The sequence below is a fragment of the Lissotriton vulgaris genome, chromosome 3_1 (assembly GCF_964263255.1).
Source record: "Lissotriton vulgaris chromosome 3_1, aLisVul1.2, whole genome shotgun sequence".
Classification (NCBI taxonomy): domain Eukaryota; kingdom Metazoa; phylum Chordata; class Amphibia; order Caudata; family Salamandridae; genus Lissotriton; species Lissotriton vulgaris.
In genome coordinates, this window is record NC_141689.1 from 1,046,104,688 (window position 1) to 1,046,132,104 (window position 27,417).

Sequence of the window (27,417 nt, forward strand, 5' to 3'; positions counted from 1 at the left end):
TGAGTCCGTTGTAAATGGTACCCCTGGTACCTAGAGCATGACTACTAAAGACGGTCCTAAAGGGCTGTAACATATTTTTTGCCACCCTAAGGATTCCACATTCAAATTCCACGGCTGCCTGCAATGGTGCAAACCATGTTTGACAACATGACATGGCACACTCCTGTGTGCCATGTCAAAGACTGCATGGGCTATAGTCACTTCTACAGCAGGCCTTGGAGCCCTAAAGCATTATAGCACGTGTGAGAACATGAGCAGATATGTCCCTGTAATGTCTAGTCCCATTGCTGGATGTTACAAGTGAGCATGGAAACCATTTTAAGGTATATACTGAACACTGGTCAACACGAGTTTCCCAGCTACATAATGGCTTCACTGAAACACATGTTTGGTATCAAACTCTTATTAATGAACCCTCACCGATTTTTTTTTATTTTATTTTTTTTATTTTTTTTTTATATATATATATATTTTTTTTTTTTCAAAACCAATTTTAATATGAGTTCAAGCAAATTTCAGTTCAGCCCTCCACAGTCAGGAGGAGACTGTCAACAACAGATAGAGGGAGACACAACATTAATACAGCATTGAGCCCAGCATTATAGATCGAAAAATATCAAACTACCCCACCCACCCAACCCCTAGAACGCCAACTAAGCCCACCCGCAGCTACCCACCCCTTATCCCACCCTAACCCAGTGCACGTGATCACAGTTCAGCAACAGGAGAAGACCTACAAGGGTGGAGCCGGCCAGCAGCCTAGAGTGCGGGATCCACATCCAGCTGTAATGCATCATCAAGGTCTATGGGGGGGTCAAGGAGCAGGCCCCGGTAATCCGCCCACCGTTTCCAGATCTTGTAATGTTTGCGGGGACATCCCCGGGCTTCAAAAACAGGTCGCTCCAGTCCCATAAGGAAGTCCAGGCCCGCCTTCCAAGCCCCGAGTGGGGGGGGCGCGCTCGCTCTTCCAGGCCTGCGCCAAGTCTCTCTTCGCTACCACTAGCCCCAGCAATAGCAAATGGCGTTTGTAAACATTGCCCCCAACGCTTTCCAGAACATGAAGGAGGCCCAGCCTAGGGGTACGGGGCAGGTCCCATCCCAACACCTCGGACAGGCAGTCCCAAACCCCGGCCCAGAATCGAGTCAGTCTCTCACAGGACCATACCGTATGAAAAAGGGTGCCCTCTTCAGAACCACACCTCAGGCATTCCGGAGTCGCGATAAGGCCCGCCCGCCATAGACGGTGTCTAGTATAGTAAGCCCGGTGGAGGTATTTGAACTGGATGAAGCGGAGGCGGATAGCTATAGCTGCACCACGGGGAGATTCAAGGGCCTCGCGCCAATCGTCGTCATCCAAGGGACCAACATCGCCCTCCCAAGAGGCCTTCAGCGCCGAGAGCGAAGGGGAACAGTGAGTGACCAGAGATCGGTAGATCTGTGAGACCTTCTTGTCACCCAGGTCTCCCATAAAAAGTTTCGCCTCGATGGGGCTAAAGTCAGGAATCTGTTCCAGGCCCACCAGGCTAGGAGTAAGAGCGTGGCGAAATTGAAGGTAGCGGAAGAACTGGGTCTTGGGCATGCTAAATTCAGAACTGAGGTCCTGAAAGGACTTTAGGGTAGTACCAGAGAGGACATGACCGAGGGACGAGATCCCGATCGCATCCCAGCCGTCAAATCCGGACAGAAACGCCAACGCTGGTAACGGGCCATTACGCCACAACGGGGTTTCAGCCGTGAGCCGACCCCACCAGCCCACCCGGTGCAGGGCCCGCCGCCAGACCGCGAAAACCACCTGGGTGACCTGTGGAAGCAGTCGCCTCCGCCTGGCCGAGTACAGCAGGGTGTGAAGGGAGGCGCCACTCATCAAAGAATGCTCGAGAGCATAAGCCGGATCACTGCGGTCCCCATACCACCACTCGTTAAGCACAAGGAGATGGGAGGCCTGATAGTAAGATAGAATATCCACAGCCGCCAAACCGCCGCAGTAGGTAGAGAGGAAGCATGTGCGCAGCGCCACCCTGGTGGCACCCCCAGCCCACAGAAACCGGCCCAGCACAGAGTTAACAGTACGGAACCACTGCGGGTCAATCTGGAAGGGATGATTCTGTAGTTGGTAAAGGAGACGGGGCAAAGCTACCATCTTGAAGATGGCCGACCGGCCGTAGATATTAAGAGGCATGCGCGTCCACGTCTTGACGTCCAGTTGGACCCGATCCCACACTGGCAAGACGTTCCGGTCCCACGCCACTGTGGGCGAAGCAGAGAGGAAGACACCCAGGTACTTCACACCCTCCACAGCCATCTGAAGGGATGCAGCTCAAGGGCAGGCCACTGCGGCACCCCCCAGCACCCACAAGGTCGACTTGCGCGGGTTAAGGTAGAGCCCCGATGCCCGACCAAAGTCCTGCATCAATTCTAAGACACGAGGACCCGTACGCTGCAGGTCTGTTATGAAAAATAGCACATCATCCGCATATAAAGCTATACGGTCCGAATGATCCGCACCCCAGACGAAGCCACGGTAGAGCTCATCGCGGCGCACCCTGGCAGCCAGCGGCTCCATGGCCAGCGCGTAAAGGTAAGGGGAGAGCGGACACCCTTGATGCGTGCCCCTGGAAACCGGAAAACGAGCGGACGCCGTCCCCGAGATACGCACCGAGGCTGTGATCTCGGTGTAAAGCAGCCTGACATAGGAGAGGAAGGTCGGGCCTAAGTTCAGCAGCGGCAATAGGGCAAAAAGAAACGTCCAGCTGACCGAATCGAAAGCACTATCGATATCAGCCAGCAGGAGTGCCGCCGGATCCTCCGAGGACTCAACGGCTTGTATCGCGGCCTGCGCCCGCCGTATATTGTCTCGTAGCCCGGCGCGGCATAAAACCTGCCTGGTCTGGGTGGACAAGGGCCGAGATGTGTGGAAGTAAGCGGTTCGCCAGCGCCTTGGCCAGGAGCTTGGCCTCGAAGTTAATGAGGGATATGGGACGATAAGATTCATGGCGATCAGGGGGCCTACCCGGCTTCAGAAACACCACGATTTCGGCATGGCGCCAATCCGGTGGGAGGCGGCCATGTTCTCGTGCCTGTTCCAGGGCCCGCAAGTATTGCGGCCCGAGCTGCAGATGGAACTTCTTATAGAATTCGCTGGGGAATCCGCTCGGCCCCGGCGCCTTGCCCACAATTAGCTGACCCAGCGCATCACCCAGCTCCTCAGCCGTCAGGGGAAGGTCCAGGGCATCGCGCACCTCATCGGACACAGCAGAGGGGGGAACCAACGCAATATAATCTGCGATACTGGCGGGGGAGAGGGTCTCTCGGGAGGCATACTGGTGCCCATAATAGCGCGCAAAACTCGTTGCAAGAGTTGCCGGGTCTGTGATCGCCACTCCTGCACCATCAACAAGGCCCGGCAGTGTTAGAGGCTGCAGGTTCTGTTGGCACAACCTATGGAGCATAGTGCAAGACTTGTCGCCCCACTGATAAACCCGGCTACGGGTGGCCAACCACGCCTGGCGAGCCTCGTCTAAGAGAACCGAGGAATAAGACTGTTGTGCCTGTAGGAGTAGCCGCAGCGCCATATCATCGGGTGCCTCGCTGTGTCTAGCCTCAAGCTCCTCCACCCGCTCTGCAGCGGCAACAATGCTACCCAGCCGAGTCCGGCGAGCAGATGCACACCAAGCGATATCAATTCCATGCAGGGTGGGCTTCATAGCCTCCCAGACGGTCACTGCATCCATCCCCTCAGTAAGGTTGTCCTGCCAATAATGGGCAATCGCGCTACGTAGATGTTGGGAATAGTCAGGGCGCTGCAGATGCCACGTGGACATCCGCCATCTGAAGGGGGGGCGCGCTCTGCACAAGTCAAGTTGAACTGCCACCGGGGAGTGGTCAGAGAGTCCGCGGGCCGAATCGCTGCCCCCTTCACTCTGTCAAGAAAGGCCCTCGGAACAAATACACAATCTAAGCGCGAAAGGGAGCCATGGACAGCCGAAACATAGGTGTACTCTCGCCGCTCCGCATGCAAATGTCTCCACACATCTACCCAACCCAGACCATCAACCATAGCTCCTAATCGTGTAGGTGAGAACACAAGCGCCACTCCAGGCCTCCTCTGCCGGTCCAAAGCCACATCCAACACATCGTTCCAGTCGCCACCAATCACAGCCATGGAGTGGGGGAGTTCAGTCCATAGGGTAAACAGTCGTTCCGCTAAGGCCCATTGCAAAGGGGGGGGGGCATACACACAGCCAAACACAACAGGTTCTGCACCAACCTTCCCCTGAACAAATACAAAGCGGCCCTGGGGGTCAAGCCATTGACGCTCATGAACGTACGCTAGCTGTCTATGAATAAGAATGGCCGCTCCCCTGGAGCCCCTAGCAAACCCGGCATGGAACACCTGATGAAAGCCAAAGCACTGTAAACCCTCACCGATTTTTAGTGATGGATTCATTAATACATGCACCCAGAGGGCACCTTAGAGGTAACCCCTGAACCCTACTAGTCCTCATGTGCTTATTGGTCCTGTCCAGCCTGCTATTACAGACTAGTTTCTGACCCCCTGGCAGGCAAGAACCCTTCTCTCAGAGATCTGAAACAATGCCTGCTCTAGCAGGAGGTGTTTACACCTCCAGCAGGATGGCTAGCAAATTATCATGTCAAGGCAGGGAGCTTAGAAGCTCTCTCTGCCTTTGATATGTGAGCCTGTCTTACCCCGGACCTCGGAGATGCCACCCCCTGCCCTGAAGCCCATGTGGCACCAGGACAGGCAAGAAGTTAGCTATGCAAGGAGGCGTTTCACCTTTAGGCTATTCACGCCTCTAAGATGGGCAGCCTGAAGTGCACAGAAAAGAATGAATTCCACCATCTTGTGTGTGGTGAAATCCGGAACCCTGGACCTGCACGAAGGACTGGCGAAAACCCTGCCAGGCTGCTTGAACTTCGACTATGGCTGGGACCGATTCGGCCAAGAGCTGGGCATTCTCCCTAAAACCCTTGGAGGACTGCCCAGCACCGTAACAACTGGGAAAAGATCTCCCTTGGAGTAGAGGAGCTGCTCCCCTGCGTTTGAAGGCACCACAAAGCATCTGCCGGTCCACTGTGTTGCTAGCCATCAGGCTCACCGAAGGAGCAGTGCGACAGGAGAAAGGCCTTTGTGCTCCAGGAGGTCAGACCTTTCTCCTTGCCAAGTTTGGAGATGCTGGGACCCCGAGGAGCCGGCCAGCAGCAATACCCTGTGTACTGAAGCAGTGCAGCAACCAAGGCTTTTTGGCGGTCCAGTCCGGACTCCAATAGTACAAAGCACACACAGCGTTGTAGGATGTCAGGATGCACCAGCCCCGAGAGTGGCCCTGCTGCCATCTACCCCAGGTCACCAAGACCCAGAGTGAGCCTCTGACCGACCCGTACCTGGCACCTTGAAGCACACCTTCACCCACGGTCCATAGCCCGAGTCCGGGTGGATGTGACAGTGCCAACTTGATCCTGAGACTCAGGAGCTGAGCCCATCCTTGGGGTTTGCCAGATTGGTCCCCCAGTCGCCGCCCGCAGCCTCTTTCTGCAAGGACTGAGAATCACAAAAGTCTTCAACTGTGCTACCCCGCCAGATAAAGTGGCACTGCACACGAGCCTCCACGTTTCAGTGGACTCATGGTGTCTGTGTGCCCCAGACCGGAGCCTCCCTTTGTATTCATTCTGACTGGCCCCCCAAGTCCCTGCTTGCAGCCTCTTTTCAACAGGACCGTATCCTATTGACTTTAACAGGGCACCCAATGCCGAAAAACACCTCAGCAACCTGCCGACTGATGTGAACTGTTGGTGCTGCCTTGGGCCTTGCCCCATACTTACCTTAAGTCTAGGATAACAGTTCTGTAAGTCCTTGACAAGTGACCAAATGCAGTAGATGTTTTTCTCCCTAGGATAACATTACCACTTTAAAGATAAAAAATACAGTGCATTTTCCATTACTTGAAAAATCAATATCTCAAAGTACTTAAATGATTATGATGATCTCGGTTTCTAAATTCCTATAAAAATCTGTTATTTTTTTATAAATTGTTGTCAGATTGCTTTGAGTGTCTTGCTTACTGACTTTGTGTGCAGTAAATGCTTAACACTATCCTCTGATAAGCCTAAACATCTTGCCCACTCTACTACAAAAGAGAGAATTTGGGATTATTATTATAACCCCTGTGAACCAGTAAGGGTCGCCTCGACTCTCTCTACAGTGATGGCCAGCTTCCCACGCATTCCACTCGGATCAGTCCTAGGAATGCTTTACATGAACAATGGGCAAGAGATTCATCAAAAATCCATTATCACTCAACTTCCTGACTCCTGAACACAATGAATTCCATAAGTTAAACATACTACCTGTTGGACAGGCCCCAGAAGGGGGCTCGCTCACCCCCCTCCCGCATGACAGAGCCAGGACACCGACTCTCCAGAAGCCACCCCCAGAAGTAACCCGTAACCCGTCCCACACGGGACACCTGCCCCCGAACATCTCCGTAACACCGGCCTGGGCCTCCACCGGCACCATCGCCCGGGCCCAGCCGCCATCTTGGACCCTGTGCCACGAGGCCGCGTGGCCTCAGCTCGACCCTAACCCTGGGCCTGGCCAGGCCCCGACAGCCCGGCACCACCATCCACCCGGGAGGTGAGCGGACCACTTGGCAGGTCAATGGGAGAGAGGAGTTTCGATGGCTCTCCCCCTCCAGGTGCCGATCGCCCCCAGCCTCCCCGGGCGCTGGCTCCACCCCCCTGCTGGGTGTCTGGACTCCCTCATCCCGGACCTCCCGACCTCCAAGTGCGAGGGTCCGGACATCAAAGGGCACCAGCCCTATAACTGGGGCAGCTCCAGAGCAGGAAGTCAGTTGTATCCTGGAGTCGAGAGACACAGTGAAGAACTCATCCTTGACGGACTGCTGGCGCTGCCGCAGCCCTGCCTTGTGAACTGTCGTCCTGCCCGCTGGCGCTGCCGCGGCCCTCTGCAACCTTCATCCTCGTCGGGACCTGCTGGCGCTGCCGCGGCCCGTTGTAACTACCATCCTCGTCGGGACCTGCTGGCGCTGCCGCGGCCCGTTGTAACTACCATCTTCGTCGGGACCTGCTGGCGCTGCCGCGGACCGTTGCCACCTACGATCTTCTCGGGACCTGCTGGCGCTGCCGCGGCCCGTCCGCCTAGAACACCGAGCTTGAGGATTGTGAGCTACCCATCATCTCATCGTAACTACCAGATTGGTAACAAGACTGTCCCGCTACCCTCTTTCCCCATCCAAGAGACTAGAATCGAGGGGACCCCTGAGTCCTGACCTCCTTGTACCATTCTACCGTACTTCAAGATTGCTTATAAAGAACGTTAACACCATGTGCGCTGCGGCTTTTCCCGCTGTGCGCTGAGTTTTTAAAAAACCCGTGGTTCATGACGAGCTCAGCTCGTCATGAGTGTACGACAGGCGTAACTCATGATGAGCTGAGCTCGTCATGAGCGTCGAATGGGTTAAACTTTATCTTTGTGTGGTGTCCATCTGTGGGGGGGAAGTTACTGGTCTGTACGATCGCTGGAGACGGCTCTCCCCGGAGACCTCTCCCCTTGTCCTCGGCCGACCCTCCAGGTCCCGTCTAACATTGGTGGCCAGCGGCGCGATCCGAATCAACGCGTACGTACAGAGAGTGACTCACCCCACGACTAAACCACAATGACAACCAAAGAGAGCGGATCCACAGAAAAATTCCAGATGGAGAAATTGGAAGAGTACAGCCATCGTGAGTTAAAACAATTTTGCATCGAACTAGGCATTGCTACCACCGGTCTGAGCACGAAAGAAGATTTCAAGCACGCCATTGAGTCTTGGGCGGAAACCGGGGCCGTCAGACCCCCGGACCAAAACGTCGCAGCATCAGAGATCTACACCACTTCTCCCGAAGAACGGAGAACGTGTCTCTCACAGGAAGAGATCCAAGAAAGAGAAAGAAACAGACTACACGAATTAGAGATGGCACGGCTCAAGATGGACGGTGAGCTAAAACTAGCGGAACAAAAACTGAACTTAGAGCACCTACGGCTCCGAGAAGAGCGGGAAGAAAAGCAAAGACAAAGAGAACTCGAAGAAAAGAGACTGGCATGCGAACACGAGCGCAAGCTAGCTGAAATAGAACTACGAAAACAAAACAAAGAACTAGGGGTGCCCGAGCAACCGCGCACCCCGGGCACTACGGAACAAAAAGTCCACATCCCCAAGGACGTCGTCCGAGAATACTATCGGAACGACGACATACAACAGTGGTTCAAGGCCTATGAGATTGCCATGACCTCCCACCGGATCGATCGAAGTGACTGGTGAGCCGGTCTATGGGGTAGGTTCGTCAATGAAGGCCGCGATGCCCTGCTACAGCTCCCGGACCATCAGATGACGTCCTATGATCACATGAAGGCCGCCCTCCTCACTCGATATGGACTCACGCCCGAGATGTACCGCCAGAGGTTCCGCGACTGCACCCGGATCCTGGGTACAACTTGGGTGGAATATGTGAACTATTTTAGCCGGGCCTTCGAAGGGTGGATCAAAGGTAGCCGAGTCACCACCTACGAGCAACTCTTCAATCTCATTGTATAGGAGCACCTCTCCAACAACTGCTTCGTCGAGCTCAGGCAGCACCTCCTCGACAGTAAATTGACTGACCCTCGGCAGCTCGCCGCTGAGGCTGACCGATGGGAGAGCACCCGAGTGGCCCGGAGTGGGCCAAACGAGCAGAACCGAAACAACCACGGCCCTCATTGATCCCGAGGAGGAGGAGGAGGCCAGGGCTGGGGCAGAGATGCCGCCCCGGCAGCTCCTGCCAACAACACCCCACCCCCGGCTGGGCGGGGGAACCCTCCGATGCGCCCAGGGTTCCGAGCCAATGTCACGTGCCATCGGTGCCAGCGGGTCGGACACTATGCCAACGACCCGAACTGCCCCAAGAACCAGACTCCCGGGCCCCGCCAGGTCGCGGCCGCCGCCCTAGGAGAAGAACAAACGTACGAAGAACATGAAGAATATGAACAGGAACAGCCCGAGTGGGAACCTGCCGCCATGGTCCTGGCTTGCCTAGGGGGAAGAGACATTGTCCCGCGGGTCCCCCTACCCGCAAACACCCGAAAATACATCCAGTGGGTGAACATCAACGGACGCCAGGTCGAAGCCCTGCGTGACACTGGAGCCAGTGTGACGGCCGTCCGCTGTCACCTGGTGACCCCGGAACAAATCATGCCAAACGTCCTTTGCCCTGTCCGTTCAGCTGACAATTCTGAGAGCCTATGTCGGATGGCCTGTGTCCCCTTTGAATGGGGAGGAGTGTCCGGCATGCTGAAGGTGACTGTCCGCAATGATGCCCCCGTGGACTGCCTCCTGGGAAACGATCTCGAGAGTTCCCCGTGGGCGGCCGTTGAGAGAGGAGAACACCTGGGGATGCTGGGCCTCCCAGACTGGGCGTGCGTAACAACCCGGTCCATAGCCGCCCGTACCATCCCCAGACCCGAAGAGCCCGAATGGCCAGCACCTCCTCCCCCGATCATTCCAGAGGAAGACGCCGGCCGCCCTGACCCCCCAGAACAAGCCCCGGAAGAGCCCGCTCAGCCCCAGGACCTTCCAGACCTGGCTCAGTGGCGTCAAGAGGGGGGGCCCACCCAAGAACAATTTCGGCAGGAGCAAAAGACCTGTCCCTCCCTCGAGGGACTCCGACAGCAAGCCCTCGCCCAGAGCGCGGGAGACACCGCAGGGGCGCACTGGATCTACTGGGACAACGACTTACTGTACAGCGAGCAAAGAATTGCAGAATTGGGGGCCAGTCGGGTGCTGGTGGTACCCCTCCGTTTCAGAGACTTCCTTTTAAACATGGCCCACGATGTCCCCCTGGCTGGGCACTTGGGGCAAGATAAAACCTACAACCGCCTGGTGACACACTTTTACTGGCCCAAGATGCGAAATGACGTTTCCAACCACTGCCGGGCCTGCCCCACCTGCCAAGCCAGCGGCAAGAGCGGCTGAAAACTCAAGGCGCCCCTGCAACCATTCCCTGTTGTCACCACCCCGTTCGAACGAGTGGGAATAGACATTGTGGGGCCCCTGGACCCCCGAACAGCACAAGGGCACCGGTTCATCCTGGTCCTGGTGGATCACGCCACCCGTTATCCCGAGGCCATCCCCCTTCGAACAGCGACAGCACCAGTGGTAGGCCGAGCCTTGATGGGGATCTTCTCGCGAGTGGGCTTCCCCCGGGAGGTCGTCAGTGACCGGGGCACAAACTTTATTTCGAAGTATATGAAATCCCTCTGGCAGCAGTGCGGGGTCACCTACCGTTTCATAACACCCTATCACCCGCAAGGAAACGGACTGGTCGAGCGGTTCAACCGCACCCTCAAGGGAATGATTATGGGGCTGGAGGAGCCCCTACGCCGCCAGTGGGACGTGCTACTACCGTGCCTCCTCTTCGCCTACCGAGAAGTCCCCCAGAAGTCCCTCGGTTTCAGCCCTTTCGAGCTCCTGTACGGGCACCCTGTCCGAGGGTCCCTCAGCCTAGTGAAGGAAGAATGGGAGATGGCCCCCCTGAAAACCCCTCCGGATGTCTACAAGTACCTCCTGACCCTCCGCAACCAGACCAGGCGATTCAGGGAGATCGCTAAAGCCAATCTTGAGGCCAGTCAGGAGGACATGAAGAAATGGTACGACCAACATGCCTCCTCCATTGAGTTTGAACCTGGTCAACAGGTGTGGGTGATGTCCCCCACCGAACCTTGTGCCTTGCAAGACAAATGGACAGGACCCTTCAAGGTGGTCGAACGCAAGGGCCCTGTCACCTATCTCATCGACATGGAGTCCCCCCGAAACCCCCTCCGGGTCCTCCACGCCAACAGACTCAAACCACACTTTGTGCGCTCAGAGCTCAGCCTCCTGATGGCTACAGACAGTGGGGCGGAAGAAGACTCCGAGCCACTCCCGGACCTGCTGAGGACCCGTGAGAGAGATGGTTCCGTGGATGGGGTCCGACTCTCCGATGCCCTGACCCCGGAGCAGCGCCAAGACTGTCGGACCCTCCTGTTGCAATTTGCAGACCTGTTTTCCCTCACCCCCGGGGTCACCCCCTGGTGCCTTCTCGACGTGGATACTGGGGACAGTCCCCCTATTCGACACCGAGCCTACCGAGTCCCGGACCGGGTGCGCGCCTGCATCCAAGAAGAGGTCACCAAGATGCTCGCACTCGGGGTCATCGAGCCCTCAGACATCCCCTGGGCCAGCCCAGTCGTACTGGTACCCAAAGCGGCCGCCCCGGGCACCACCCCCGAGCTCCGGTTCTGCGTCGACTATCTGGGTCTGAACGCTGTCACCAGAACCGACGCTCATCCTATCCCCCGAGCAGATGAACTGGTCGACCGCATGGGGGCTGCCCGCTACCTAAGCATCTTCGACCTGACGGCGGGCTACTGGCAGATCGGCCTCACCCCCAGGGCTCAAGAACGATCCGCTTTCTCCACCCCGGATGGGCACTACCAGTTCACCGTGATGCCCTTCGGTATGAAAAACGCTCCAGCCACTTTTCAGAGACTTGTGAACCAGGTATTGGCGGGCCTCGAAGACTTCAGCGCCGCCTACCTGGACGATATCGCAGTATACAGCCGCCACTGGCCAGACCACCTCTGCCACCTCAGAGGTCCTGCAGGCCCTTCAGGGAGCTGGCCTCACCATCAAGGCCAGCAAATGCCAAATCGGCCAAGGGTCCGTGACCTACCTGGGACACCAAGTGGGGAGCGGTCTGGTGGCACCTCTCCAGCTCAAGATCGCTGCCATCCAGTCCTGGCAGCCCCCAGTCACCCAAACAGAGGTACGAGCCTTCCTGGGGCTCACCGGATACTATCGGAGGTTCGTGAAGGACTATGGCAGCATTTTGGGGCCCCTCACGGAACTCACATCCAAAAAGCATCCCAAAACGGTCAACTGGACTCCAGACTGTCAAGCGGCCTTCGAGAAACTGAAGGCCGCCATGTGCACTGCCCCGGTGCTCCAGGCCCCCGACTACAGCCGCGAGTTCATAGTCCAGACCGATGCCTCGGACCATGGTATTGGGGCCGTCCTCTCGCAACTCAACTCTGAGGGGGTCGATCAGCCAGTGGCCTTCATCAGCCGACGCCTACTGGCCCGAGAACAACGCTGGAGTACCATCGAGCGGGAGGCCTTCGCAGTGGTGTGGGCCCTCAAGAAACTCAGGCCCTACCTCTTCGGTACCCACTTCTGGGTACAAACAGACCATCGCCCCCTGCAATGGTTAATGCAGATGCGGGGGGAGAATCCCAAACTGCTGCGATGGTCCATCTTCCTGCAAGGGATGGACTTCACTGTGGAGCATCGCCCTGGTCAAGATCACGCAAATGCGGATGGCCTGTCCCGCTTTTTCCGCCTCGACGGAGAGAGTCCCCAAGAGGATGGGTAACTCTCCCCGCCTTCAGCTGGGGGGGACGCATGTTGGACAGGCCCCAGAAGGGGGCTTGCTCCCTCCCCGCATGACAGAGCCAGGACACCGACTCTCCAGAAGCCACCCCCAGAAGTAACCCGTAACCCGTCCCACACGGGACACCTGCCCCCGAACATCTCCGTAACACCGGCCTGGGCCTCCACCGGCACCGGCACCATCGCCCGGGCCCAGCCGCCATCTTGGACCCTGTGCCACGAGGCCGCGTGGCCTCAGCTCGACCCTAACCCTGGGCCTGGCCAGGCCCCGACAGCCCGGCACCACCATCCACCCGGGAGGTGAGCGGACCACTTGGCAGGTCAATGGGAGAGAGGAGTTTCGATGGCTCTCCCCCGCCAGGTGCCGATCGCCCCCAGCCTCCCCGGGCGCTGGCTCCACCCCCCTGCTGGGTGTCTGGACTCCCTCATCCCGGACCTCCCGACCTCCAAGTGCGAGGGTCCGGACATCAAAGGGCACCAGCCCTATAACTGGGGCAGCTCCAGAGCAGGAAGTCAGTTGTATCCTGGAGTCGAGAGACACCGTGAAGAACTCATCCTTGACGGACTGCTGGCGCTGCCGCAGCCCTGCCTTGTGAACTGTCGTCCTGCCCGCTGGCGCTGCCGCGGCCCTCTGCAACCTTCATCCTCGTCGGGACCTGCTGGCGCTGCCGCGGCCCGTTGTAACTACCATCCTCGTCGGGACCTACTGGCGCTGCCGCGGCCCGTTGTAACTACCATCTTCGTCGGGACCTGCTGGCGCTGCCGCGGACCGTTGCCACCTACGATCTTCTCGGGACCTGCTGGCGCTGCCGCGGCCCGTCCGCCTAGAACACCGAGCTCGAGGATTGTGAGCTACCCATCATCTCATCGTAACTTCCAGATTGGTAACAAGACTGTCCCGCTACCCTCTTTTCCCATCCAAGAGACTAGAATCGAGGGGACCCCTGAGTCCTGACCTCCTTGTACCATTCTACCGTACTTCAAGATTGCTTATAAAGAACGTTAAACTTTATCTTTGTGTGGTGTCCATCTGTGGGGGGGAAGTTACTGGTCTGTACGATCGCTGGAGACGGCTCTCCCCGGAGACCTCTCCCCTTGTCCTCGGCCGACCCTCCAGGTCCCGTCTAACACTACCACAGTGCAGACGTATCCTTGCCAAAACAATAGCTAACTCTACAAATAGATCGTATTGTGTGAAATGGCTATGAGTCTGCAAATGGTGCTCCTCCAACAACTGCATCTTCTTTCCTCCACTACGGCACAAGTCTTACCATATTTACTCAGTTTAGCTCAGTATGTCTTTTCTCGTAACTCAGTTAAGGTTCACCTCGCAGAGATATCTAGATTTAGAAGGTTCTGGAACCAGAGGTCCTTTTGGTCTATCAGACTAGTGAAGACATTTTTACGAGGCCTGTTTAGAACTGCCGATTCCATGGCCGCTAAATACAGTATTGGCTTAATAAATGCAAGGGCCTTTTATGTCTGTTCACAAGGCTTATATATAGTACCTTTCATGAAGAATGGCCCTTCTGTTAGTGACATCAGTGAGGAAGATTTGTGAAATACAGGCTTTTACAACGAAAGAACCATACATGCAATTTAAAAGGAAATTCTTTTAAGAAATGTTGCAGGGATTCTGCACAAACACAGAACTATACGTAGGATTATGGGACCTTAGTTCATAGGGACTGAGTCATCCTATCACCTTTGACAGAATTAGCCTTCACTTCTTCGTAAGGCTCCAACAGACTTTCACCTAAACAAACTAATGGTCTTAAAAGCAAATTTCAAGAATCCATCGGATGAAGCTGAATGGGTGCTTCATTTTCTGAGGGTTAAAAGGTGCCTCAATACTTCTCAAACGTCCGACGAACTCCTTGTTGTTTTAGCACCTCCAAGATAAGGGCAAGCCTTGTCAAGAACTAGTATAAGCAGATAGGTATTGGCAGCTATTGGCTTTTGTCATGAAAAAGCAGGAAGACCATGGGGTACTACGGTTTGACCTAATTCGACAAGAAATGTGGCAACACCTACTGCATTATTTGATGGAGATTCGTTACCGGATATATGCAGAGCACTCACATGGACAAATCATCATTCGTTCACTAGACACTATATCTAGATGCAACCAGGATGCGGCTGTGGGCCAAGCAGTACTTCACAACTTAATCTGATGAGGTTAGCCACCTTTTTTCTTCTACAAATAGAAAGTTTACATTTTATACTTTGTATGTTTTGCCACTTCCCCATGTTATTCATATTTTGTCAGGTATGTTACTATTCAGATTTGTCATGTGTTACTTACATGGCCCATTGTGGTTTACCAATGTTAGCCTAACTGTCCATGACACAGGCTGCACTAGTTTTGCACATGTTAATGTATAAACACATTTGTTTCTGTGCCACATATTTTCACACAGAACCTGCAATTGTTTTCTCGTTCTGTTCTTTACTGGGATTTAGTCTGAACACGACAGAGCAGGTCAAAGAACAATGTCCCTTGTTATTGTACCTGGGCAGGCTTTCGCACATAGACACAACACAGAAATGCAGCTGTGTATGAACATGTAAACCTTGTCATATAGGTATGCACAGCAATGTAACACACCAGTATATTTTCTGAGAGGATCACGTCTGCATCTGAGATGTAGAACGTCCATTTTTGTGCTATGGTACGGGGTCTGCTACTAATCCCAGAGATGTTTGCTGTATAATCAATTTGCTTCTGTAGAACGGGAGGGGGATAGGTCTTCTATAATATGACACAGCTTTTTAGAATATATGCTTTACTGACTATGCTGATAGTATTTTTGCTAGGAAGTTGTTTTCTGATTGTAGCACATATACTGAATTCTAGAGCATGATAGTTTAAATAAATATTTCAAACTTTCTTCGTGTTTCTGTCATATGTTATTGTTGACGTGTAAGAGTGAGCGAAAAGGTGTATCCTGTTACCACAATCCCCGAGAGGGTCGGGAGTGTAGTGTTCTGGGGTGTCAATTCACTTGCATCTGGTTATAAGTTAGAAGGCAATTGAGACATTATAGCTAGTCTGACTCGGGCTCATTGTACTGAGGTGGTATGGTGACTTAGTCCTCATCTACTAATGATCTATGGTCCCAAGCATAGTTCTGTTCCTGGGCAGAATTCCTGCAACAGATTCAAGCATGTGAATTTGTGAAACATTTAATACTGGAGAAAAAAGAAAGTAACCTGCACACTGGTTCTCCAGTATTGATATCTTTCATAGATTTACATTTGGCCCTCCCAAACCCGTTTGAGGTGCTCACCACATTGGAAATCTCATTTATCCCGTACACTTGTGCTTATAAATCTGAGGTGTGATGATCCTGAAGGAGAAAGATGATTCAAGAACTGCTTTCTTATTGGCTGAAGTTGGCTTCTTTCTAAAATGTGATTTGGTTAAGTGTCACTCCTTCGAACTTTAAGGTATTTATGCTTTGCTTTCTACTAATTATTATAAATACGGAGAGACCTCGATGACTAAGAAGAATCAAGCATTTGATTCTATGAAAGCGATCAATGCATGAGAATTACTGCGTACAGGCAAGTAACTCGTTTTTCATTTCGGAGCGGCAAAAAGTTTCGCTTACCAGAGCAAATATTAGAATTCGTAATGGGCCTTTAACCAGTGCATATTTAGAAACTGCAAAACAGCACAAAGTTCAAAGAATTTTCTTTTCTGGCACCTTTGTGGGTGCCCAGTCTGTCTTCATTATACATTTGCTTAAAATAGCCTTCCTCCTTTTGGCAATATTCTACAAAGAAATGAGTGAAAATGGTTCTGTTCTTTCTGCAAATTTTTGGTTACAAGATGCATTTTTTCTCATTGTATCGGTTTTCAATGTGCTTGATATCTTCCAGGTACAAAATTAGGCATAACCATCTGATGTCTTTAAACAAATCGATACATGACCAACAACAAGCTTGGGAAAGCAAATGGAATAAAGAACTTGGAAAGTCACCTTTTCATGCCATTAAACGTTCGGTAAGCAACGTGTACTTAATTGTCTTAGAAATAGCAAGTTATGCTCTTGATTTCCTTCATTAGTTTTTGTGATTGATGAACATAACAATTGCGCTTTAATGAACTATGGTGTGTATGGATTGTGTGTTGTCTATGTCCATTAATAGCATGCCCCCAATTTCAGTGCAATCTGAGTTTGCTGTAAGAAAGCTGCCAAACTCGTTGCTCTGTTAAGACTTCCACACCAGCTTTACTGCAAGGATCAGTTCTATATTCACCATTGGTGCATTAAGTTGCATAGTGGCTATAATGTTTTGGAAACCCTGTAAGAGTCCTCTTGAGGGGTTATCTGTGGCTGTGTCTCCCACCCCCATTTTGTTCTCGATCGGTGTTTTGCCTTGCCCTCAAAATACCACTCCCGCACGACGGCCCAAACACCACGAAGCAGGAGACCTAAAACACAACATCACCTAAAAGGGGGTTTCACTTTACAAAAGGCTTGGGGTTATATTTATGCAGTGCTCTCTAACTGTAAGGCTTTTCCAGCTGTCAAATTAATAAAGTTCAAATGTGTGTGTGTGTATATGTGTGTATATGTGTGTATATATGTATATATATATTCTTTTATAAGAAAGAAAAAGGATGAGACATCATGTCATAAATATTCGGCCATCTTACTCTATCTGTGTGTGTGTGTGTGTGTCCGTCTGTGTGTGTGTGTATATATATATATTTATTATACAGGTTTACACGTTGGCTGGTGGGAGGAGCACGTCCTCTGAACGCCCCACAATAAACTGTTTGAAATACATGTTAAAGAGTGGTGGCATTTCATAGAGGATGTTTGTGTCATCTGGAAGGGGACGATAGAAACAGCATGTGAGTTTGTCAAAACCATCAATGACAATGACTTAAATTTGGCTTTTACAGCGGAAACGAGTAAGGAGAGAGTACAGTTTTTAGATGTGGATATCTATATTAAAAACAACACTATCCACACGAGATTACACAGAAAGAGTACGGCGGGCAATGCAGTGTTACATGCCAGCAGTTCACATCCCAGGCACCTAATCAAAAGTATCCCCTATGGGGAATTCTTGAATTAAACGCATTTGTAATTCAGATGACCTCAAGAATTGCCAAACTGAGGCTTTCCAGAGGTTTCTAAGTCGATGATACAAAGAAAAAGATCTAAGGGTGGCTATGACTAGAGCTAACAATATAACTTCTGATATGGAAACCATGTTAAACACAGAAGTAGCCAGTACTAACACTAAGGAATCTCCCAAAACTGACAATACAGTAAGGATTATAACAGCATATAGTCAACAGGAGAAACAGTTCAGAAAAATTATTTTAAAAAATTGACCCATTATCAAAACAGACCTAACTATGTCTCAAATGATGCCCGAATTACCTAAGATCACTTTTAGACGCGCACCCTCTGAGGGATGCACTTGTCAAAACTAGTCCTTAAGTGAGGGAAAATTCGAATTGGGGCTCTAAAAGAACTGGTTTTTGTAAATGTAGTACATGTAGAGCTTGTAAATTTGGTAAAAATATGAGTGCGATAAACACAGCATTTGACTCCAACCCGATGAAGATTTCTAAGCTGCTCACTTGTCGTACAGATTTTGCTGTTTATGTGCTAGTGTTCATGCAAATTGAGATATGTGGGGAGCACCATATTTCAAGTTTTTAACAGCATACTGCAACATCTGCGGGCTATATTGAATTCTGATCCCAGTTACCCGGTGGCTAGACACTTCAAACATGTACATAGCAATGATTTAATAGAGCTGAGTTACTATGTCATTGACTCAGTGCCTAGATCCATCAGGGGAGGTAACCGGGGAAAGAAACTTAAACAACTTGAGTCACACTACATTTTAACACTAGATACTAAGTTGCCAAATGGTCTGATTAATGGGGAAGAGTTGCACCACTTTTTATAATTGTATCTACTATTTTACCATCGCTATCATTTGTAGCTACTGTATGAATTCTGAACTGTGTTTTTATGTATCTTATCTCTATTTTTGTCTCTCCTTTTTAACTCTTCTATTTTTATCCTGTGGTCTTTAGTCCGGTTTTTTAGACGGGTTCTTTCATGGGTTTTTATCTGAGAAATCCGATTTTTACCTTTGATTTTACCAGTCTTTTTAATGGGGCTGGAACCAGGGATGGATAAGGGAGGAGTCTTTAAGAAAGATAAAATCGTACATTGGTGGCACTGAGATATTTAACGTTTTTTATAGTGGATTGTGCCCCGCTTGACTTGATGAGCTGGAGCTTCTGGACTCCCCCAATATTATGGTTTTCAGCACTTGCTAATTGGATATGGGAAGGCCATACTTGATATCCGGATATATGACCTACATTAAGGAACTCTATATGACAAAATGCTTACATGAAACAATTTTAGCCATTTGTATAGATATGTAGGGGACATATAACAAACGTAAAGTATAAGATGGATTATGTGCATCACATCGACTTCTATGAAAACATTTATCAGTATTGTATTATGAAACGGTTATGCTGTAATAACTGGTGAATATTTTATATTTGAATATTTAATTTTTAGCACTTGCACTTTATGACACATGTATTTACTTATTTATCGCTTCTTTTGCACACGTAATTTCTGCAAAAATTAGGTACTGAACAGGTATCCCTATGTATTGTGTAGGAGTGTTATTTTCATGTCTATGCTATACTGGAGACTAAAAAAACATTGGACTGCGTACTAATTAAATGATTTTTTTCACCTACTGCACTAGTATTTAATGGGGATTGGCCTGAAGCACGTCATGTGATCAAGTAGGTGATCTACTGACGAAACGCGTCATGCTGTGCACTTGTCATTTGAGAATGCTGCACATTGAAATTGGAAGGCAATAAAACAGCACTTTGAAAATCTACAAACACGGTGTGGTCCGTACCTGTGTCTTGGGGGATCCCGGGAGAAGCAGCACAGTGGAATCCTATTTATAGATATATAGATATGTAGAGGTAGATAGATGTAGATGTATGTAGAAATGTAGATATGTAGATGTATGTAGATATGTAGATATATGTAGATGTATGTAGATATGTAGATGTATGTAGATATGTATGTAGATGTATGTAGATATGTATGAGATGTATGTAGATATGTATGTAGATATGTAGATATGTAGATGTATGTAGATATGTATGTAGATATGTAGATAGATATGTAGATAGATATGTAGATAGATATGTAGATAGATATGTAGATAGATATGTAGATAGATATGTAGATAGATATGTAGATAGATATGTAGATATGCAATAATGTCACACTTGGCAAATGTAACAGTTAAATGCATGAATAATAATGAATAAACAAGCAGCAAATAATACTGGACTGGCAAGAAATCAAAGATATATTCACTAAATACATCAAATGATTACTTTGGATTTGCACTCTGACTCACACTTCACAAAGAAAACTCCTCAAATGACCACAGCCACTGGAACCACGCATCACAATGGCACTAGTAAGAAATAAATCACCCGATCGTTTACTTGACATCCTTGCCAGCTCAAGCTGGAGGAGCCCATTAACAGCCAGGCAATGGACTCTCGACAGGGACTCTGGTTCCGTTCTTTTGTGACAACACATCTGTCCCACAAATGAGCTCCTAGCCCATGCCAAGATTCTCCGGCTCTCGGTCAGCTATGACTTATACGGGCTTCACGTCCGTCTGGGCATATCGGGCCCTTGCTGGAATTGTCCACCAATACCTATACGGTGGGGTGTACGGTCCTGTTTTTATGCATTCAGGACTCCTACCAGTCTCTTCTTCTGTAAAACTTAGGGTCTCGCCTAGCACTTCAGGTGCTTAGGATACTTTTTCGGATAAACTTCGCCATCAAAAGGACACTTTCTCGATATTAAGAACTATAGAAATGGACTTCTTTTCGTTTGGGGTTATTGAAAAATTAGACGATACTCCACATCCACGTGTTTACACGCCTCAGTTACTAATTTTGCAGGCATTCGATGTGGGAACAGAGGTTGATGACTTGGAACAACCTCTTGTATATGTTGATCAACGTTGGATAGAGGAGCAACGGTGGCTGGGTTGTTTATTTATCACCCTTACATGGTTACCCAGAACTCTTGTGTTCGCATTGGTCTTCAAGACTCCGTACTCTGGGGAGTTGACATTCTTAGCCTACCTTAATTAGCCTTCGAAAAAGTCCTTCGGACGAAACACTTGTCTGCTGCCTTTGCTTGCTTTTGTACACAAACTGCTGAATTAAAAGAAAATATTCAAATGGACTTTGTCTGATTACTGTATGTACGAATGCCCATTTGACAGTTTGGACTTCTGATTAAGTGTGCCTCGGCAATTGTGTAATTTACTCTTCTTTTATCCCTTCGCTAGCCTTCTCAATCCAAATAACTGACTAATATCCACCATTCAAATTACTTTCATATTTCACTGTACTAATTCACCACTAATCCTTTATGGGTTCCGGAATATCGTGCTACTCACCGAAAAAGTGCTTCAACACTCCACCAGGGGTGAAAGCGCTCTATCTATCTGTCCCTTTTCTATCTGTCTGTCCATCTACTATCTATCTGTCTCTGTCCCTCTTCTATTTGTCGGTCCCTCTTCTATTGATCTCTGTCCCTCTTCTTTGATCCATCACTGTCCCTCTTCGATCCATCACTGGCCCTCTTCGATCCATCTGTCTGGCCCTCTTCGATCCATCTGTCTGGCCCTTTCGATCCATCTGTCTGGCCCTCTTCGATCCATCTGTCTGGCCCTCTTCGATCCATCTGTCTGGCCCTCTTCGATCCATCTGTCTGGCCCTCTTCGATCCAACTGTCTGGCCCTCTTCGATCCATCTGTCTGGCCCTCTTCGATCCATCTGTCTGGCCCTCTTCGATCCATCTGTCTGGCCCTCTTCGATCCATCTGTCTGGCCCTCTTCGATCCATCTGTCTGGCCCTCTTCGATCCATCTGTCTGGCCCTCTTCGATCCATCTGTCTGGCCCTCTTCGATCCATCTGTCTGGCCCTCTTCGATCCATCTGTCTGGCCCTCTTCGATCCATCTGTCTGGCCCTCTTCGATCCATCTGTCTGGCCCTCTTCGATCCATCTGTCTGGCCCTCTTCGATCCATCTGGTTGGCCCTCTTCGATCCATCTGTCTGGCCCTCTTCGATCCATCTGTCTGGCCCTCTTCGATCCATCTGTCTGGCCCTCTTCGATCCATCTGTCTGACCCTCTTCGATCCATCTGTCTGACCCTCTTCGATCCATCTGTCTGACCCTCTTCGATCCATCTGTCTGGCCCTCTTCGATCCATCTGTCTGGCCCTCTTCGATCCATCTGTCTGGCCCTCTTCGATCCATCTGTCTGGCCCTCTTCGATCCATCTGTCTGGCCCTCTTCGATCCATCTGTCTGGCCCTCTTCGATCCATCTGTCTGGCCCTCTTCGATCCATCTGTCTGGCCCTCTTCGATCCATCTGTCTGGCCCTCTTCGATCCATCTGTCTGGCCCTCTTCGATCCATCTGTCTGGCCCTCTTCGATCCATCTGTCTGGCCCTCTTCGATCCATCTGTCTGGCCCTCTTCGATCCATCTGTCTGGCCCTCTTCGATCCATCTGTCTGGCCCTCTTCGATCCATCTGTCTGGCCCTCTTCGATCCATCTGTCTGGCCCTCTTCGATCCATCTGTCTGGCCCTCTTCGATCCATCTGTCTGACCCTCTTCGATCCATCTGTCTGACCCTCTTCGATCCATCTGTCTGACCCTCTTCGATCCATCTGTCTGACCCTCTTCGATCCATCTGTCTGACCCTCTTCGATCCATCTGTCTGACCCTCTTCGATCCATCTGTCTGACCCTCTTCGATCCATCTGTCTGACCCTCTTCGATCCATCTGTCTGACCCTCTTCGATCCATCTGTCTGACCCTCTTCGATCCATCTGTCTGACCCTCTTCGATCCATCTGTCTGACCCTCTTCGATCCATCTGTCTGACCCTCTTCGATCCATCTGTCTGACCCTCTTCGATCCATCTGTCTGACCCTCTTCGATCCATCTGTCTGACCCTCTTCGATCCATCTGTCTGACCCTCTTCGATCCATCTGTCTGACCCTCTTCGATCCATCTGTCTGACCCTCTTCGATCCATCTGTCTGACCCTCTTCGATCCATCTGTCTGACCCTCTTCGATCCATCTGTCTGACCCTCTTCGATCCATCTGTCTGACCCTCTTCGATCCATCTGTCTGACCCTCTTCGATCCATCTGTCTGACCCTCTTCGATCCATCTGTCTGACCCTCTTCGATCCATCTGTCTGACCCTCTTCGATCCATCTGTCTGACCCTCTTCGATCCATCTGTCTGACCCTCTTCGATCCATCTGTCTGACCCTCTTCGATCCATCTGTCTGACCCTCTTCGATCCATCTGTCTGACCCTCTTCGATCCATCTGTCTGTCCCTCTTCGATCCATCTGTCTGTCCCTCTTCGATCCATCTGTCTGTCCCTCTTCGATCCATCTGTCTGTCCCTCTTCGATCCATCTGTCTGTCCCTCTTCGATCCATCTGTCTGTCCCTCTTCGATCCATCTGTCTGTCCCTCTTCGATCCATCTGTCTGTCCCTCTTCGATCCATCTGTCTGTCCCTCTTCGATCCATCTGTCTGTCCCTCTTCTATCTCTGTCCCTCTTCTATCTCTGTCCCTCTTCTATCTCTGTCCCTCTTCTATCTCTGTCCCTCTTCTATCTCTGTCCCTCTTCTATCTCTGTCCCTCTTCTATCTCTGTCCCTCTTCTATCTCTGTCCCTCTTCTATCTCTGTCCCTCTTCTATCTCTGTCCCTCTTCTATCTCTGTCCCTCTTCTATCTCTGTCCCTCTTCTGTCCCTCTGTCCCTCTTCTGTCCCTCTGTCCCTCTTCTGTCCCTCTGTCCCTCTTCTGTCCCTCTGTCCCTCTTCTGTCCCTCTGTCCCTCTTCTGTCCCTCTGTCCCTCTTCTGTCCCTCTGTCCCTCTTCTGTCCCTCTGTCCCTCTTCTGTCCCTCTGTCCCTCTTCTGTCCCTCTGTCCCTCTTCTGTCCCTCTGTCCCTCTTCTGTCCCTCTGTCCCTCTTCTGTCCCTCTGTCCCTCTTCTGTCCCTCTGTCCCTCTTCTGTCCCTCTGTCCCTCTTCTGTCCCTCTGTCCCTCTTCTGTCCCTCTGTCCCTCTTCTGTCCCTCTGTCCCTCTTCTGTCCCTCTGTCCCTCTTCTGTCCCTCTGTCCCTCTTCTGTCCCTCTGTCCCTCCTCTGTCCCTCTTCTGTCCCTCTTCTGTCCCTCTGTCCCTCTTCTGTCCCTCTTCTGTCCCTCTGTCCCTCTTCTGTCCCTCTTCTGTCCCTCTTCTGTCCCTCTTCTGTCCCTCTTCTGTCCCTCTTCTGTCCCTCTTCTGTCCCTCTGTCCCTCTGTCCCTCTGTCCCTCTGTCCCTCTGTCCCTCTGTCCCTCTGTCCCTCTGTCCCTCTGTCCCTCTGTCCCTCTGTCCCTCTGTCCCTCTGTCCCTCTGTCCCTCTGTCCCTCTGTCCCTCTTCTATCTCTGTCCCTCTTCTATCCCTCAGCTACCCTTCTCAACCCAAATAACTGACTAACATATCCACCACTCAAATTACTTTCATATTTCACTATACTAATTCACCACTAATCCTTTATGGGTTCCAGAGTAGCGTGCGGCTCGCCCAAAAAGCGCTTCAACACCCCATCCGGGGTAACGAGCGCTATACAAATGCAAACCTTTTTCCCCTCTGTTATCCGTCCGCTATCCTTCTCATTCCAAATAACTGATTAATATCCACCACTCAAATTACTTTCCTATTTCACTATACTAATTCACCATTAATCCTTTATGGGTTCCGGAGAAGCGTGCTACTCGCCGAAAAAGCGTGTCAACGCCTCATCAGGGGTAGTAAGCACTATATAAATGCAATTACAATTACTTTTGTATTTCGTACAAAACCGGGCACTTTTTTGGTTTCCTATGTGGATGTGTCATTTCAATCGACTGACGGTAATCCAAACCTGGATGATATTCTGCAAGCAATACCTGAAGTAAAGCTGATCTAACTCTCCTCTCGGACAATTTTTATTGTTCTTGCCAAAATCTCAGACTTGGAAAGGGCTGCACAGCTAGCACCTTGCTGCAGTTTAATTACCCCAGAAACTGCGGGTACATGAGCAGGGCTGATAGAAAGTTTGATACTTGCGTAGGCATCGAAACTGAAAGCTATTGCCTGGAACCAAGCAGTTTTTCCTCCTAGGTCTGCTCCAAGAGCTGGCTTAGACATAGATTCTCAACAAGCATTTACAATGCAATGGTTTTGCCTTTGTTAAAGTTAGAGCTATTGGCATTGCTCTTGACATTATTTTTATTTGTTTTTTTAAAAAAACATAAATAAATGGCATTGCCATTTACAATGCAACTAGCTTTATCTCTCGCAAATGACACCCACAAACACCCACAGAGAGCCCCCCCACACACACACAGAGCCCCCCCCACATACACAGAGCCCCCCACCCACACACCCACACAGAGCCCCCACACACAGCCACACAGAGCCCTCCACACACACCCACACAGAGCCCCCCACACACTGCGACCCCCCCCACACACTACAAGCCCTACACACTGCGAGCCCCCCCACACACTGCGACCCCCATTTCAATAGATGTGTGATGCTTACCTGGTACTAAATTGGTCCCTGCATGGCTGAAAGGTTGAAATGGTGTAGGAGGCAAGGGGACAAATGTGAGCATGGAGAGAAAGGAGTATAAGTTTGAGATTAGTGACTGGGTGAAAATAAAATCCGGAAGGACACAGGGTGGTCTTTCCAAATTAGATGGTCTTTCCAAATTAGATGGTCTATTTCAGGTAGAAAATGTCAGTAGGTTCTTTGTGTTCTTGAGGGGGGATAGGTCCAACCGGCACCATAATCGGACGTTTATTGTTTATACCCATTTACAACAGGCAACTAGGCAGGATGGTCGTCTCAGAGCCCAATCAGCAATGAAGCAACAAGGTCCCTAAACCTCCGTAAAAGCATGTATAACACTGAGGGGCCCTCCTCACCACACACAGGGCTTGATAGAACTTAATTAGTTCCATACTGACAATTATTGCCAGACCAAAAATGTGTTTAAAACAGTAACATATGTGAGAAAAACAAGGACCCCCTGGGTACTAATATAGATTCCTAGGGCAGGGTAAACACCTATGTGGATAAAAAACCTAGGACATCCCAAAATTGAATGACCAAATAATTAAAATCAGTAAGTGTGAAGAATGGACAAAAAAAGTGAAAATGTATATAACTATATGTTTAATAAGTATTGATTAAAAATCATATAGAAAGCAAACTATATGATCTCAATAAAAATATCATTCTTTAAAAACAACATAAACGTGTCAAAATATAATACATTTCCTAAAAATTATGCACATAGTGGAAAACAATACATTCATATATTTAAATAACATGAAAATACAGTTATGAAGCAACTCGACGCGCGTTTCGGCAGAAAACCGCCTTCTTCAGGACTCTCTGCTGATAATCTAGAGAAGCAATTGTAAAGAAAAAATATATATAAATGACATGTATTGCTTGTTATTTTTTATCTATCTAACATGCTCTTTTTCTTTAAAAAAAAAAAAAAAAAACAACAACAAAGGATAGCATAGCTACAGGCTTATAACATCTAAATTCATATTATGCCTAATGCCTTTGTCCAGCTTCACAACATACTAGATTTTGACATTACAAAATATTGGTCATCTAATGTCATTTGATTGACAGATATTCACAGACTCATTGAACAGTACTTATCCATTTCAGAAAGCTAATGTTATATACATCATGATTGATATTACGAAGTTTAGCAATGGATTTATCCAAACTTATTTGTAGAGGAAATTATAACACACAAAGTTTCTAATAATCAAGGATAGCATTATTTACTCATATAATACTCATTCACTGATATACTGTTTTAGCTATTGTGGATATCTTAATATCTACATAGTCAGAGCCACTTGATTAAGGCTAATACCTGATCACTGTTGATGCAAATAGTCTTCAAAAAAAGGATGGGCTAATTCGAAATTTAGTAACTTCCCAAATCACTTTGAACACATGGTGCCATAATGAACAGGTATAGACTTTGCTAATCGTGTTAAAGTACCCTGACTATTACTAAATCCAAAGTATGTCTATGAAAACTTAGCATCGGATGAATCAGATTACCTTATATAGTGTGTATATCGTCTTATTCTATCCACTTGATGTCAAAGGGGAAAATCTCAAGGGTATCGTTGCAAGGTTTGTGCGATGATCACTGAATCAACTAAGCATTCCTGGTGCTATATAAATACAAAGACAAGATACTATGAAATAAGGTGTCTATCTCGCTGTCTATTGAACATGTAAGTCTTCAATCACTGAAAAGTAATTATTGTAGAGAGGGGTAAATGGAAATTACCTCTGAAGTTCTATAGATAGAGCTTCATATTTTGCTGTGAATGCTGATATTGCCAACAAAATCACCTGATTTGTAACTGTGGGGATTAAAAGGAAACCGTAATGGGTAAATGTGAATACAATTACAGACCAAAAGAAAATAAAAACCAAGGTGGTTTATTGTCCAGGTTGAATAGCATGGCTATTGTCTCGTGATTATTGCTATATACAAGGAGAAGCGATAACACCTTTCTGAATCACAAGGAGTGTCTCAAACGGGATTCTTACTCCTAATTGATAAAATAGTTCTCGCAATTTAAAAGTAGAGTAGTCAGGTAAAACTGTAAAGAAAAAAAAAAAGGAAATTCTCAAAAAAATGGTTTGGAGAACCGAGGCTGTTAATGAAAGGCAGAAGATAACAGACATAGGAAACGGTGAATTCCTAGTCTAGGTAGGATAA

General features: G+C 49.6%; 1 protein-coding gene across 3 annotated transcripts in view; it reads left to right on the plus strand.

Moving 5' to 3' along the window:
- Positions 1-27,417, plus strand: part of HAUS6 (HAUS augmin like complex subunit 6) — a 407,393-nt gene that overhangs the window by 206,162 nt on the left and 173,814 nt on the right. For all 3 annotated transcript variants that reach the window (XM_086961463.1, XM_086961465.1, XM_086961464.1), the window contains exon 10: positions 16,365-16,488. In XM_086961463.1, the coding sequence (XP_086817589.1) occupies positions 16,365-16,488 (124 nt within the window). The remainder of the gene's footprint in view (positions 1-16,364; positions 16,489-27,417) is intronic.